Raw genomic sequence first — 15710 nt, 5'->3', positions numbered from 1 at the left:
AGACTAACTACTAAGAAATAAAATACATAATGAATGGCCATGAACACCATTAATCATTATACACATAACAAAGTCTAAGCTCAGATTTATAAAGTGTCCAAAATAACTTACCAATATTACCATTGAATTGAGCCAGGTCGTGATACCCAAGTCATAGTTTATGGTAACTGCAGTGTCTTCATATTAGTGGGCAACGTTGAGAATGTGCATACGAGGCTATTTCACATAGTGTCTTTGGTAGCAGCTATTGTACCACGGTCTGTGGTTCCACTGTTCCATCCATCTTATTCTGTCCGTAGTCTTCCAATCGTCCAGAAATGCCAAAATGGAACTTCCCCATTTGATGAATCCAAAAAACCCTACCAAAAGTCGTATTATTATAACTGCGAACTCCTTTGCAAGGCAGTAATCTCTTGACTTAATCTAGATTCAGCAAATAAGAGTATTAAATAATAAGGATTTATCTGAAGTTAGGTTTTTAATTGAGAAGAGATGTTGGTTTTGTTATTGAAAATTTGGGGAAAGAGGAAGAGACGAAGTTGCTTGTTTGAGAAGGAGTCGAGCCGTATAGAGAAAGGTCAGAATACATTAAAATATTTATGCCGGTTTTATTGCGGTTTTAGCCTTTACCCATTTTTTTTCATCTTTCCTTCGGCAGATGGACAATCTACGGTCCAAATCATTGCGCATTGATTTGGTATATTTTTATAGATAATACATAGATGAATTGGAATTATATATATATATACATTATCAAAATAATAATAATAATAAATATATACGGGCCGGCTACCTTGACATATTATGGGGCAGGTTCCGTTTACAACACTTTTTATACAACGTTTTATACAATACTCTTTGAAAATATGAACTAAGCCTTGATTATTTGTAGATATAATCTTTACACCATGGAAATCATCTCCATAAAAATTCAACTTATTTGAAAACTCCTAACCATAAGAAAAATTGCTTTCAACCTATGAATTTTTATTAACAGTCAAGATATATCGATTTTGTAACTCTTTTTTGGCAAGCTTAGAATTGGTCAAATGACCCGATTTTTTGTGGAGGTCATATCCACGGTGAGAGCATCTTATCCACAAAATATTAGCTCTTAAATCATCTTGAAGGCTCCGGTGGAGAGTATTGTATAAAATGTTGTATAAAAAGTGTTGTAAACGAAATCTAAAGTGCCTGTGGTTCCATCCCTCATATATATATATAAGTGCCTGTGGTTCCATCCCTCATATATATATATATATATGAGATGGAACCACAGTCACTTTAGCCACATTATAGCAACAGTCTATCCCAGCTCTTCGTCGGTTTTAATCCTACGGTGATGACGAAAAGTCTAATCTCCAGTTTTCACTTAGAAATAAAAGGAGGGTATTTTCGGAATAAAAGTTTAACTGAAGATAAAACCCATTTTCTCTCCAAAATTTGGTACGATCTTTTTGTAAAAAAACTTCTCCTTCTTCTTCAATGAAACGCCGGCTCCTCTCTCTCCAAAATCAGACCCCTCACATAGGTAACTTTTCAGCTCCTACTTAGGACGAGAAGGAGAACGAAGACACACATGATGACGAAGAAAATTGAAATTGTTTGAGCTTGTGTTTCTCTTTTCCAGAGTGTTAATTATGGGATCTTTTGTGACTGTTAGTGTTATGGGATCTTTTGTAGTTCACTTGTTTGTTTAAAGTAGTGAGGTTGTTTGAAGCTTGAATTTTTGCGTTTTGTCACTAGTTTCTCTTTTGTGACTGTTGAAGCTTGTGTTTCTAGAATCTGTATGTTGGAAAGTAATTGTGTGTTGACTGGTTCATGTTATGGGATATTTTGTAGCTCACAAACATGTTTAAGGCAATGAAATTTTCAATTCTCTTATGTTCACTGTCTTATGGTTGCACTAATTTATATCACTCCAGAATAGTCATTGTTACTTCTTACCTATATTAATTTAGGGACAAAGTAGTGCACATTGTGTTACTTGTCATCTCTTTTTGTTGTTCAAGATTCATTTGGCAGAAAAAGAAGTGCGATGCGCTTTAACGTACTGTAAAACACTTTTTGGGAATCGGCCAAAATGTTTAGCTTGATGTTTACATTATTACAATTTTAAAATTTTACAGTTAGATTAGATTAGAGAGTTATTTGGCCCAAAATGAGCTTGTACATAGTACAGACTACATATAGTTGCTTCGAAAAACAGATAACTTTTCATTAGATTTCAACAATCTATATTAACAATACAGAGCAGTGTAGGGCCAGCAGGGCCCCCATCCTACGGCTACAAACTTCTTTTCTCGCTTATGATGTGGACAATCTAAGTGAGAAAGCCCCGTACGCTGCTTTACACAGCAACATCCGACCGCGTTGGATTTAATCTAATCTAACTCTCTCAATCGTCTCTCTCTCTTCTCGCTCTCTTTTAGTTGCTACCACTCCCTCACTCTCTCTGTTTTAAAAACAACCTTAAATAATCTCTGTGTTTTTTAAAAAAAACTTTATAGAGTTGTAGATCCAACAACAAATAATCTCTCAAATAATCTCTGTTTGTTTTTATAAAGTTTTTTTTTATAAAGTTGTAACGTAGATCCGATCGGTCATTATCCGACTTTCTTCGTTTCTGAGCTACTTATTTCTATTTAGTCTCGGCGGTTTCTCATTTCTCAGGTGCATTTATTTTCCTTATTGTATTTCTATTTTCATATGGACTCAAAACTTCAATACACATTTCTATTAAAGCTACTCTTCTCATTTGAAAGTATAGACTGTTTGTTAGTAATGTACATGTACTAATGGGTTGAAGTTTTGTTGGGCACTGTGGCAATACTGTCTGCTATCAGTGTGGAGCTAGCTGAGCTTGATGGCCAAATCACTATTTTCCGAGCTTTATCGTAAGAATTTTGTTTCCATTTGGCATAATTTAAACCTGTTAACAACATGCAATGTAATACTGTACTTATTACAAGTTGGTTGTAGAAATGTCAAATGTATCCATGTCATTAGTCTGCAGTTTTCATGTCAGTGCCGACTATGGGTTTTAATATTGGTTGTCCCATTTCCTGAAAAATAACAAATATTGTAACCAGTCCCATGCATTCATATTATCTATAGTTTCATTTTGTGAAGTGGGTCCATGTTTTTTCTAGGACTTTCTTAAAGCATTTTCAACTTTTGACAGAGCCAACCAAATAACTCTCCATCATTTATTCACCGAGGTATCATGTTTTCTCAATTCCTACTTTTTTTTTTTTCCTGAATTTAAAATGATTGTTGTGCTATCTTGTGCTTTATGATATTTCAGGTCATCACATCTATGCACGATAATATTAAGGTACTTTCTCAATAATTTCAGTTTGCGTCTTTTGTTTCATTATTAATTGCTATCTTGTGCTTTATGATATTTCAGGTCATCACATCTATGCACGATAATATTAAGGTACTTTCTCAATAATTTCAGTTTGCGTCTTTTGTTTCATTATTGTGGTGGGTTTCCTGTTCTCTACTGCAAAATGTGCAAAATGCAAGCGGGTATTGTTCATTTTGTAAAATAAGTTTTTATTCTTATTTTAATTTGAATTTAAATTCTTCATATGGAACAGTCTGTAATTGACAAAGAAAGCAAAGGGAGATTATCTTGGAAAAACAGTACAAGTTAGTTCAAACGCTTAATTGTCACCAACTCATTATGCTCTATGGATGTCTGAGAAACTTTTCTAATTTTCTTCTGCTGACTGAATTTCGTGCCATTGTCATGTGCTTCTAGGTAGTTCTTTGGAACTCGCTTCCGTAGTTGCCCCTGTCCGCCATTTGGTAGGCTGTGAACGTATACTGGGACTTCACTCTTACATCCAAGTACTTGTAAGAATGATTCTCTGATTGTGTACTATGTGATGTAAGCTAGACATATTCATGCGTTTTACGTTCATGCCTTCTTCTTCACAGCCTACCAAATGGCGGACAGGGGCAAGCGCCCCATGAATCCACGCGAGGATCCTTCAAACCATGAAAACCATAATTCTGGTCCAGCCCAAGATAGGTTGACCCTTCAACCACCACCTGCCTTTCGGGTACTACTTCAACTTCTCACACTTTTCTATTATTTTGTTATGAATTTTACTACCCTTCGTACTTGTGCGATGCCCGTTACTCCTAATTATTAAATTTTTTTCCTTCTTCTAATCTTTTCTGCTTTATCTTTATTAAGCAACCCACCCGACCAAATGTGGATAAGGGCAAGCGCCCAATGCACCCGTCTGAGGCACCTTCAAACCAAAAAAGACGTATTTACATTCCCCCTCAAGATAGGTTGAGTCTTCACCACCTCGTGCCTTCCGTGTCTTACTTGATCACCTCATGACTTACTATCTATACATCATTGCTTTGATGCATTGCAATTAAGACTATTATTTATTTGTTTATTGTTCAAATACAAACGGATGACATTCCTCCCTCTCTTTCAACCGTTAGATGCGGTGCTCAGTCACTTCGATTGAACTTCCCCTATTATTAATATTGTCGATGTGTTTTATTCTACCATCGTCTACGATTATTTCTCCACCAAACTATATTATATATACTGTCTATCGTGTTACTATAGAGCTCTTACTTTCTGTCTTCTTTTTTTAATTGATTTTATTTTTGAAATTTCAAATTGTTGTCACTACTCCAACACATTTATAGCTATTATTATATAGATTTTTATATTGTTTCCTTTGGTATAGATATTAACAAAAAGAATGATGGCACAACGTGTTAGAAGGGAACGAGAAAAACACCTTAAACAAAACAATAACTCGCACTGTTTGTTCGCACAATCTACCGCACCAGTCTTACCCGGTTTCCAGCGGCTGCCCGGGTCCTCACAAAATATCTTTCCTCCAAATCTACATACTCCTCCTCAAGCTGTGAGACGCGCAACTCACCATAGCCCTATTACACCTATTCCTGGATTCGAGCTACTCACTTCCTCTGAATCTCTTCAACGAGTCGTGGGACATCTTAATCCTGTAAGGCTATTTACAGATGTCCTCCCATCACGTGCTCAGACTGATTCTGCAATGGGTCATCAAAATGCAAGGTATTTAAATAGGCAATTATTTGTTACCTGTATGATCTTTACTTTTACAGTCAACTCTTACATGTATTCTCTACAGCGTATGCCCCCCCGAGTCTTCAACCTCATCATGACTTCATAGGATACCACATCCAACAACATCAAATGGTGCTTCAACATTGCATCACCAAAATGCAGGGTATACGCCTGTTCTTATCGAAAAATTTGTCATTATTTGCATTTTCGTCTACTTTGCTGACACAATCGCTATTATGTAGACAACAACAAGATGATGGAAATGATGACATGACAGACGATGAAGATGATGTACTTCCTTCTAATGTTCTTAACCGTCCAATTGAACAAGGACGTCACTCCTTAGGGGAAATGAATGTTCAGTGTCCTTTCTGCCATGCACTTCATTGGAAAGACGAACGGTTGAGTAGATCGTCGCTAGCAAATCCTCGGTTTGGGACTTGCTGTTTGCAAGGAAAAATAAAAATGCCTCCATTGCAGACATTGCCTGCTGCCCTTAAAACTTTGTACGAGGGAGATGATCGCAAGTCAAAGTCTTTTCGAAAGTACAGAAGACAATACAATCAGGCGTTTGCATTTACAAGTCTAGGTGCTGATGAACATGTCTTTGTTGGTCGAGGTCCACGACCTTTCACTATACATGGAGAACTACGGCACCGAACAGGAGCTCTTATTCCCGATCCAGGCAGACAGGCAACATACTCTCAACTCTATATTTATGATCCAAGTCAAAGCATTGATATTCGGCAGCCTTCAAATCCTAATCTGGATGTAGATGTTCTTAGGATCCTGCACGAAACCTATGCTCCAATATAACCGTTTCTCGACACTTTCCTCCATGCATATGAGGTTCTTAGATCAGCTTTCGGTGAGAGAATGATGAAAATCTCAACATCCATGCTTATTTACATTCACAGTCGCGGCCATCGACGACGCCGCCACAACTTGCCATCGGTGATGAAATTGTCGTTATTTTACCCGGAGATGGCGAAGGAGCGGACAATTATCGCGAGACATTGTGATTTATCTTAAAGGGGGAAATGAATTTGTTCATATCAGTGAATGTCATCCAGCATATTTACCTTTGCACTATGTGTTAATGTTTCCTCGTGGAGAGCTTGGGTGGTCATCGGATCCGGTTGCTCGACCCCAACTTCAACTTCAACCACCACTGCTGACCGCCTCACACAGATGGACTTCTATTCTTACCTCCTATTTCAGCGCCCCAACGAATATTCTTCTATTCTGCGAGGGAAAAAACTATTTCAGGAATTCTTAGTTGATGCATGGGCTGCCACTGAACAGAACAGATTACGGTACTACAGATTTAGGCAAGATGTACTTCGTGCTGAATTATATCAAAATCTCACTGATGTCCCAGCAGAAATCTTAAATCCAGATGAAGTTGGAAGGCGCGTAGTTCTACCAGCATCATACGTCGGCAGTCCAAGGCATATGTTTGAGATTTTCCAGGACTCAATGGCTATAACTCGGTTCAACAACCATCCAGATATATTCCTCACCATGACTGCGAACCCACATTGGGAGGAAGTTATGAAGGCCTTGCAGAAGAACGAAACTGCTACTGATCGACCGGAAGTGGTAGCCCGTGTGTTTGAACTAAAGCGAAGAGCTTTAATGAGAGAGATCAGAGACAAGGGTGTGCTTGGTATTGCTGTTGCACATGTTTACACAATTGAATTTCAGAAACGTGGTCTACCACATATGCACGCTCTTATATATCTTCGACATCAAGACAAAATTAATTATTGCTGCTTTCGGGGGTTGACCACATTGTTTGTCTTTGAATTTCCGATCCGGATCTTGAACCTGAATTGTTTCGCGACCGTTATCAAATGTATGGTTCATGGTCCATGTGGCTTAAAAAAAATCCAAGTTGTCCATGTATGGTAAATAGGCGTTGCAAAAAGTCGGATCCCCTGCTTTTCGAAAATGTTACGACCATGGATAAGACCGGATATCCTATCTACCGCCGTCGTGACACAATCGCAAGAAATATAATGTTAGAGGGCATGAAGTTGATAATAGGGATGTTGTTCCATACAATCCTTATCTTTCTAAGATGTTCGATTGCCATATTAATGTCGAAGTTTGTGCCGGGATACATTGTGTCAAATACATTCACAAGTACATATTCAAAGGACATGATAGGACAACAGTGGTGTTCAATGACTTGGATGAGATACAACAATATTTAGATGCACGATATATCGGGCCACCTGAAGCGGTTTGGAGGTTGTTCGGGTTTTCTCTTCACCAAGAGAAGCCGGCTGTTGTGAGATTAGCACTTCATCTCCCTGAATGCACCGAGTAGTTTACAATCCTAATGAATCAACGGATGTTATTCTCTTAAGGGGCTCGGCAACAAAAAGTCAACTCTAACTGCATTTTTCGAAATGTGTGCTTCGGATCCCGATGCACGAGGGGCTTACATATCAAGAATTTCCAGAACATTATGTTTGGAGTAAAAGGTGGCATAGATGGACAAAAGGACTCAAGCACTCGCTATTGGCGTAATGTACTTTGCAAGTCCTAACTCTGGTGAGCGGTTTTATTTGCGGTTACTTCTAACTGTTGTAAAAGGTCCGCAGTCCTTTGATGATCTAAAGAGAATTGGAAATGGTCCTCCGCTTCGTACTTTCAAAGAAGCATGTGTTATGCGTGGACTTCTTGAAGACGACAGCGAATGGGTGCAATGTTTACAAGAGGCTGCAATCATGCAAACTGGGTATCAACTTCATCGACTTTTCTGTACTATTCTCGCGGAGTGCAATCTGGTGCAACCTGAAGCCTTATGGAATGAATTTTGCGAAAGCATTTGTGATGACCTCCCATACAAGCTTCAAACCATGTTCTTCATTCCTCATCCAACAGATGCCCACGTACAAGATTATGGGTTATTTCTTCTAAATGATATTCTCTACGAGTTAGGTGGTAAAACTCTTGCTCATTTTCCTATAATGCCGCTCCCAATTAGAAATTGGAGCTTGGTTGTTGGGAACAGACTTATATGGGAGAAAAGGCAATTTCAATTTGACCCACACAATGAAGAGGCACATGCCAATGCCATCCACTTAAATGCTGAGCAACACTTTGCATATAGTGAAGTGACAGATTCAGTAGCTCATAACAGCGGACGACTATTTTTCTTGAATGGGGCAGCCGGCACAGGAAAAACTTTTGTTTACAACACCATTGCTGCTACGTGTCGTACTCAAGGACACATTGCTATTATGGTGGCTTCATCCGGAATAGCTTCTTTACTATTGGCAGGTGGTCGGACTGCTTACTCAACCTTTTGCATCCCATTAGATATTATGGATAACTCATGTGGGTTCGATGGCGTTCACCACAAGCTGATTTATTCGCACAAGCTAACCTAATCATATGGGATGAGGTCCCGATGCAAAACAAGTTCTGTTTGGAAGTCGTTGATCGCGACACTTCCGTGATATTCGAAACAATGACAACCCATTCGGGGGAATCGCTGTTGTTCTTGGTGGTGACTTCCGCCAATGCCTACCAGTTATACCCAGAGGGTCCCGAGAGCAAATTGTCCGTGCTTCCTTGCGATGCTCTTTTCTTTGGAATCACGTCAATGTTCTCACCCTGGTACAGAACATGCGATTAGAGCGTGTCACTTATGAGAATTTGCTATTTGCAGAGTTCTTAACAAAGGTACCAACATTCCTGTCCTAATTTATAATATTCCTCTATTAGAATTCTCATAATATTCTATTTCACATTTTATGTCATCAGGTTGGAAATGATCCTGGAGCAGTTATTGAGCTACCCTCAACGATCCATCATTGCACACATCTTCAGGACTTGATTTCTGCTACATATCCTAATTTGGATGAAACTTCCACTGTCACCCCTGACTATTTAACTGAACGGACAATTCTTTCTGCGAGGAATGATGATGTCAATGCCATTAATGCAGCAGCCTTTTATTATGTTCCCGTGGAGAAACTAGGACTTTTCTCGGGTCGTCACGACAAGTTGGATGAGGCAGATGCAAACAATCCTAGAAATATTAATCAGTATCCAAATGAGTACCTAAACTCACTTGATCCCACGGGTCTGCCACCATTTCGACTCAATCTAAAAGAGGGTTGTCCAATAATGTTGCTGCGCAATATTGCCCCCAGAGATGGGTTATGCAACGGGACTCGCTTGATGGTCTTGCAATGTCAACCACACGTTATCTGGGCCAGAATTCTTACAGGTGAAAAATCAGGTAACCGTGTATTTATTCCAAGGATCTCTTTGTCACCATCCTCTTCAGATTTTCCTTTCAATATGACAAGAAGACAATTTCCTATCCGTTTGGCTTATTCCATGACTATAAATAAATCACAAGGACAATCCGTGAAGTTTGTGGGAATCGATCTTCGAACTGAAGTTTTCAGTCATGTCCAGTTATATGTGGCATTATCCAGGTGCACTTCCGCAGCCCGCATAAGTATTCTTCTACCTCCAAACACTGAGAAGCTTACTACAAATGTCGTATACCCTAAAGTCTTGCTTTAAGCATTTGTCAGGTCAATGCATACGTAGTTTCTTTTCCTTATTATTAGTTTTATTTTATTTTCATGGTTATTGTTTACATTTGTCAAGTCGATCTATTTGCACTCACTTTATTATTAATTCTTTTTTCCTTCTTATGTATTAAGTTACTTTAGTCACCTCATGGCTTACTATCTGTACAACATTGTTTTGTTGCAGTGCAATTACATCTATTATTTATTTATTTTATCTTTCATAATTGTTCGGCGCCCAACGGATAACATTCCTTCGTCTCTTCTACTGTCGTTTGGCGTTCGGGTAAGAATTTAATTGAACTTTCGCTTTTAATATTGTCCAACATTTTATTCTACCGTTGTCTTGCTTTAAACTTTGTATACCCTTAATTCTTAATTCATTTCAACGCTTGGGATTTACGAGGACGCTGACATTGGGAACTTAGATTAAGATCTTCTTATGGGGTTTATGGAGGACTTATGATGTTCTCTATACTCATGCTATTTTATGTTTTTGTACTTGACATACTTTTGTGGATGCTCTTACAATGTTACCCCACGTTTTTTGAACTGTTTTGATGCATGTCCTCATTGAAACCTCACTTTGGTGGAAGTCTTTTAATTTATCTGTTTATCATATTGTTCTTATTCCATTTGGTTGAATTGGTGGTGTTCTATGTTTAAGTCCCATTTAGATGAATGCTATGTTTAAGTCCTCTTATAAAGGTTGCTTGTTATCTGAGTGAGCAGGAAAGGTTTTTAATGATGTTGAAGTAGCTGAAAATAATGTCATGTCGATAACATCAGTTGTGACAACTGGGCTGGTTTCTCACAAGTAGGTTTCACTTCACTACATTGACGTTCCTTTTAAAACTTTATGTATTACAATTACTATCACTACTGTTATTATAGATTGTTTTATATACATATATATACTTTTGTAATTACTGAACTTCTGCATGATATTGTTGTAAGGCTTATCTATTAGATAACCCCGTGAGGGTGTACTAGATATCATTATGCAGTATGTATCTGAAGTCTGATGGTGACTCTGCATCAACCATCATATCCCGTGGAACATAGAAGCTCAGGATATACAATCCTAAAGAGTACGAATAATGAATTTGATGTCTGTTTTACAAAAGGAATTTATTGTGAAGTATTTATGAAATACTATGGTTAGTTTGGGTAGCAGGCAATATATACAATTTAGAAGATAAACAACGTAGGTTCGCTTTGTGCATGGGTCATTCCACCCTAAAAGCATGTTTAGTTGGTTGGCTATGCTTAGCTGAAATTTATTGTGGTCGGCTACAAACTTTTCATGAATGCCCAAGTGTCTGCCTTTTTGTACGTACCAAGACCTTTGTGGTTGTGTTTCTTTATGTATGACTTGGTCATACAAATACCATTACTTAATCAACTAAAAAGACAATTGAAAGCTACTAGGATATACAACTTTTTAAGTTAGCCTCACAAGTATGCATCTCATTATGTTATTCTGTTGTAGGCATGGAGAGAAGCACGAGGCTACACATGAAGGACTTGATGCTTGCGGGGGGCATGCTTTTTGGACTGCTTGGGCTGTTCTTAAGATATGTAAAGCACTCAACCCAATGGCAGCCATGAAACCCACTTCCCTTTATTAAATCTGCAGCCAAAGGCTGGCCGGTAAACATAAAAAGTAGCCACATTGGAATCCCGTGTCATTTTGTTTTGTTTATTTATTCTTGTTGCAGGAACTAGATAACTATCCTTTGGTTGAGTAATCGGTTCCTCAATTTCTGTAAAATGCCGGGTCTTCCTTTGCTCTTTGTAGATATTATTGCTTTAGTTATTCCATACTCTGTAACCGGATAATTAATATTATTTTATTCTGAAGGTGTTATATCCATGTTATATCGTCAATAGTGTGAGTTGTTTATCCGCACGGGGCAAGGGCATAAATATATTGTTTCGCGTCGGCGGGTCGAAAGTTATTTTTTTTTGGCGCGGAAAGTTTTTGCAAAGTGAGTGAGTGTGTGTCGAAGCAAAACAGATATGAACAATAAATGTTCGTACCCAAAACAGATATGAACATTGATTGTTCATACTTTCTTTAGGTATGAACAATCCGTGTTCATACCCAAAAAAAACATGAACCTAAAACAAATATGAACATTGATTGTTCATACCCAAAACAGACATGAACATTGATTGTTCATACCCAAAACATATATGAACAATAAATGTTCATGCCCAAAACATATATAAACATTGATTGTTCATTTTTCGGGATAGCGACGCGCCGCGTCGATGTCTTGTGGGCCGTAGGCACGGGCATACCCTTTTGTATACAAGTCCATTTAACTTCTTTAACCATCCCTGATACGTTTCACTTGACCATGACGTGCACTTCATTTCAGTCTTTCTAATTCCATTGTCTTTTCTCCTTCAAGTTCTTGTAATCTTTAAGTCTGTTTAAAAGCACAGTCCAAAGCCGTTTTTCCTACACACTTTACTCGCTAATAAGTCCATAAGGAATATTTGTCGTTGGAAAGCATAGGGTACCGTCTGACCATTTCTTCATATATTTTATCACATATATAGCTTCTCAATCAACTATATATAGTTGTTCTTCATCAGCTGCTTATTAAAACAGATATGAACAATAACTGTTCATACTCCAAATTATGAATATTAGCTATGAACTATGTTGCACGGACACGGACGCGGACGCGGACGCAGACACTGAGGCGGTGACTCGGTTATATCTAAAAAAAATAGGACGCATAAATTAATTAATATTTATAATTTTATTTTATATAAATTAAACATTAAAAACTTAATTAAATGTATCAACATTCATAAATTCAAAACTATTAAAGATAAATAGCCACAAAATTAAGTTTAATATTTCCTAATCAAACTTTAAAAACATGTTATAAGTCTTAACAAAACAAAAAAAATGAAAAAATTGAGTTTTTTAATATTATTTTGATTTATTTTTTATTTTTTTAGGTCAAAATCCCGTCCCTGACCATGTTGACCACGTTCTGACTGTGTATTGACCCGCGTCCTGACCATGGACGCCCGTCGGACGTGGTCAACATATATCAGAAGGTTATGATGAGAAAACAGTATAATAGGCCGGTTTCGAAATGACATTTAAATGGGATTCTAAATATCAATTGGGCTCGGGTCAGCCCACCAAATAAAACCCAACTTCTCCAAACTTTTACGAACACACAAGATAAGGTACTTACTCGTTTCTTCTTCACACTCGACTCTTTTTTCACTCTTGAAATGGCAATGGCAGGCGCCAATTTCTCATTCTCCTTGTTCAAATGCAAAGAAACTACGCCCTCTCATTCTTCTTCTTTGTTCACTTTCAACTTGCCCACTTGTAAAAAAACCTTCACTTCAACTCCCAACAGAACTGTTTTTTCCAAGAGAAAAGATTTCCTCAGGAGAAACTCTTCTTCCATTGGTAAAACTAAAGATGAGATAAGAAAGGAAAAAATATACAGGCCATTGTTTTTCTTTTTCTGTTTTGAGTAGTGGGCTTATTTTGTTCTATTTTGTGAGCTAGATTGAAGCTATTCCTCAAAAGAGATTGAAAGATGATAAGCAACAGAGTTCTGTGATAAGCAATAGGTATGAACATTGATTGTTCACACCTATTGCTTATACCTACCCATGCTGAACATCAGCTATGAACATTGATTGTTCATACCTACCCATGCTGAACATCAGCTATGAACATTAATTGTAGCTATGAAAACATGAACCCAAAACAGATATGAACAATAACTGTGCATATCCCAAATTATGAACATTAGCTATGAACAATAGGTATGAACAAAACAGATATGAACAATAAATGTTCACACCCAAAACAGATATGAACATTGATTGTTCATATTTAAGTATGAACAATCCGTGTTCATACCAAAAAAAAAACATGAATCCAAAACAAATATGAACAATACAGAGCAGTGTAGGGCCCGCAGGCCCCCATCCTACGCTCCAAATCTGTTCTCTCAGCTTATGACATGGAAAATCTAAGTGATAAAGGCCCGTATGCTGCTTTACACAGCAACATCCAACCTCATTGGATTTATCTCAGGTATTTTGTTCTACCTCTCCCGATCGTCTCTCTCTTATCTTTCTCTTAATAGTTTTTAGTTGCTCTCACCTCTTCACTTTCTCTCTCTATTCCTGCTCATCAGGTAAGCTTTCGATTTTTAAATAAAAAACCCAGTAAGGGGTAGTCATTTTTAATGGGTTTCTTTTGATATTTCGGTCGGTACTCTGATTCGAATTTTTGTCTATGAAAACTATTTTATAAGTTTAGTGTTCCTTGACCCCCACAAGCTTGAAGCTTGTATCAATCAAAGTTAACGGGGAGGAACTTGAGGTAGGACGTCAGAGGATGTTATAGTAGCACAGTGTTAGTTGAATATGTTTGTCTATTTTTGCAGAAAAATTGTATTCACTTGGATCTACATCATTTGACGCTGCTAGCACCACCAGGTGGAAAATTCACTTTGGAAATTGTTACTGAAAACACATCTTTCGAGGTAAAGCAAGAATTTCTAATTTTGATATGCTCATACAGTGTACCTGTTTCACTATGAGTGTGCATGTTTTGTTTTGTCACAGGGGCTCGTCCTCTGGGAACTTTTATTCGGAATATGAAGCAGAGAGTTTCCAGAAAATCACGTTTTATCAGGTTTCTTCTATCATTGGTTCCGATTGCTAGCATTGTTGATCTATTCCAAATATATCAAGGTATGCAATTTGTCTTGTTAGGATCGCCCTGATATCATGGCAGCATATAGTTGTCGAATTGAAGCTGATAAAAATCTGTATACAGTTCTGTTATCAGATGGGAAGGAGAACTTGAGGTATTTTTAACTTATTCTGGAATCTGGACCGAAACTTGAACTAAATCATCTTCATGTTAGTTTTTTCACTTTAATTGTTGTCTCATTTCGTTGAAAGGTGGTAGACATTATGTTCTCTCTGGGAGGACCCATTCAAGAAACCTTGCTACTTGTGCGTTTGCATTAGTTCTTTGGAAAGCCGGAAAGCACGATGAAACATTTGTCACTCACTCAGTCGGAAGGTTTCCTGAGGATCCGGACACCGCACAAGATCTGCCAACAACAGGTCATGCCATGTATTCACTCAAAGCAAATATGAGATGGGATGAAGATGTCGATTACTTTTATCTATTTTCTCGTAAATACTTTTCAAAACATTTTTAAAGCTTGTTGTGCTACATTTCACCATTGGACAGTGTTTTGGTCTTGAGTATGACCGGATATCTTTAATATTGTTGTTGCTCCAGATTATGACATGTAAGTTGTTGTTTTCTTGTGAATGGTGTTGTTGTTCCAGCATACAGATTGTATAATGCATTTGTTTTCTGGCTGAAATTCCCTTGGCACGATCATAATGGCCGTTAACATGATTTTTGCTTCCACTACGAATGATATATTTTTTTTCCTTGCCGGGGAGCCATGGAAAACAAGAGTCTGAATGTGCATTAGTTCTTCAATAAAAAAAGTGTTTGCCATTTATCTTACCTGTCTCAATCTTCTACTTGGTCACTAAATATTCCATTCGAAATATGTCTTGGCATCGCCAGAAACTGCATCTGATGCAGATTATACTGACATTCTCGAAGTAATTGGTCATGAGGTAGGATTTTTATGTTTCATAATATGATGGTAAGATTCGTAAAGTCGGTTTGTCATGAAATTACATTCAGACTTTCATATATTTTGATATTTTGCAAGATTTCCACAATTGGATTTGTAGGTTGGCACATTTCCTTCATTTCACACAAAGATACTTGAAATTATTCTTATTAAGCATTAATACATGTTATCTTTACTGCCCTATTTTATATTTGCAATTAAAAATTTCACGTGTAATGCATTTTACTTAATAGTATTCATCTGCATATTATTACGTTAAAAGCTGTACTAATAATATCAATATTTTGTTTAGGCCAAAGTGAACACCCCCCTCCCGGCCCTCCACTACTAGGTTTCAAGGCATTAAGAGAGATTTCATTCTCA

General features: G+C 37.6%; 3 protein-coding genes and 1 long non-coding RNA gene across 4 annotated transcripts; all 4 read left to right on the top strand.

The window, feature by feature from the left end:
- Nucleotides 1–6286: 6286 nt before the first annotated feature.
- LOC147476280 (uncharacterized) lies at nucleotides 6287–7430 on the top strand. Its single transcript, XM_086585683.1, has 2 exons — nucleotides 6287–6809; nucleotides 7207–7430. The coding sequence occupies exons 1-2, from the start codon at nucleotides 6287–6289 to the stop codon at nucleotides 7428–7430; spliced, it is 747 nt and encodes a 248-aa protein (XP_086441809.1).
- Nucleotides 7431–7596: 166 nt separating this feature from the next.
- On the top strand, nucleotides 7597–8499 carry LOC147476279 (uncharacterized). The gene has a single exon (XM_086585682.1). It carries the CDS (start codon nucleotides 7597–7599, stop codon nucleotides 8497–8499), a length of 903 nt encoding a protein of 300 aa, XP_086441808.1.
- A 238-nt stretch (nucleotides 8500–8737) lies between these two features.
- Nucleotides 8738–9649, top strand: LOC147476278 (uncharacterized). Its single transcript, XM_086585681.1, has 2 exons — nucleotides 8738–8794; nucleotides 8876–9649. The coding sequence occupies exons 1-2, from the start codon at nucleotides 8738–8740 to the stop codon at nucleotides 9647–9649; spliced, it is 831 nt and encodes a 276-aa protein (XP_086441807.1).
- Nucleotides 9650–13616: 3967 nt separating this feature from the next.
- LOC147476277 (uncharacterized) lies at nucleotides 13617–14640 on the top strand. The gene is made up of 4 exons (XR_015209647.1): nucleotides 13617–13747; nucleotides 14103–14201; nucleotides 14284–14353; nucleotides 14434–14640. It is a non-coding gene; the product is annotated as an uncharacterized LOC147476277 (long non-coding RNA).
- Nucleotides 14641–15710: the final 1070 nt, after the last annotated feature.

Source organism: Coptis chinensis, chromosome 9 (assembly GCF_015680905.1).
Source record: "Coptis chinensis isolate HL-2020 chromosome 9, ASM1568090v1, whole genome shotgun sequence".
Classification (NCBI taxonomy): Eukaryota; Viridiplantae; Streptophyta; class Magnoliopsida; order Ranunculales; family Ranunculaceae; genus Coptis; species Coptis chinensis.
The sequence above is the reverse complement of the archived record's forward strand: the minus strand, read 5'-3'. Positions and strand labels throughout refer to the sequence as shown.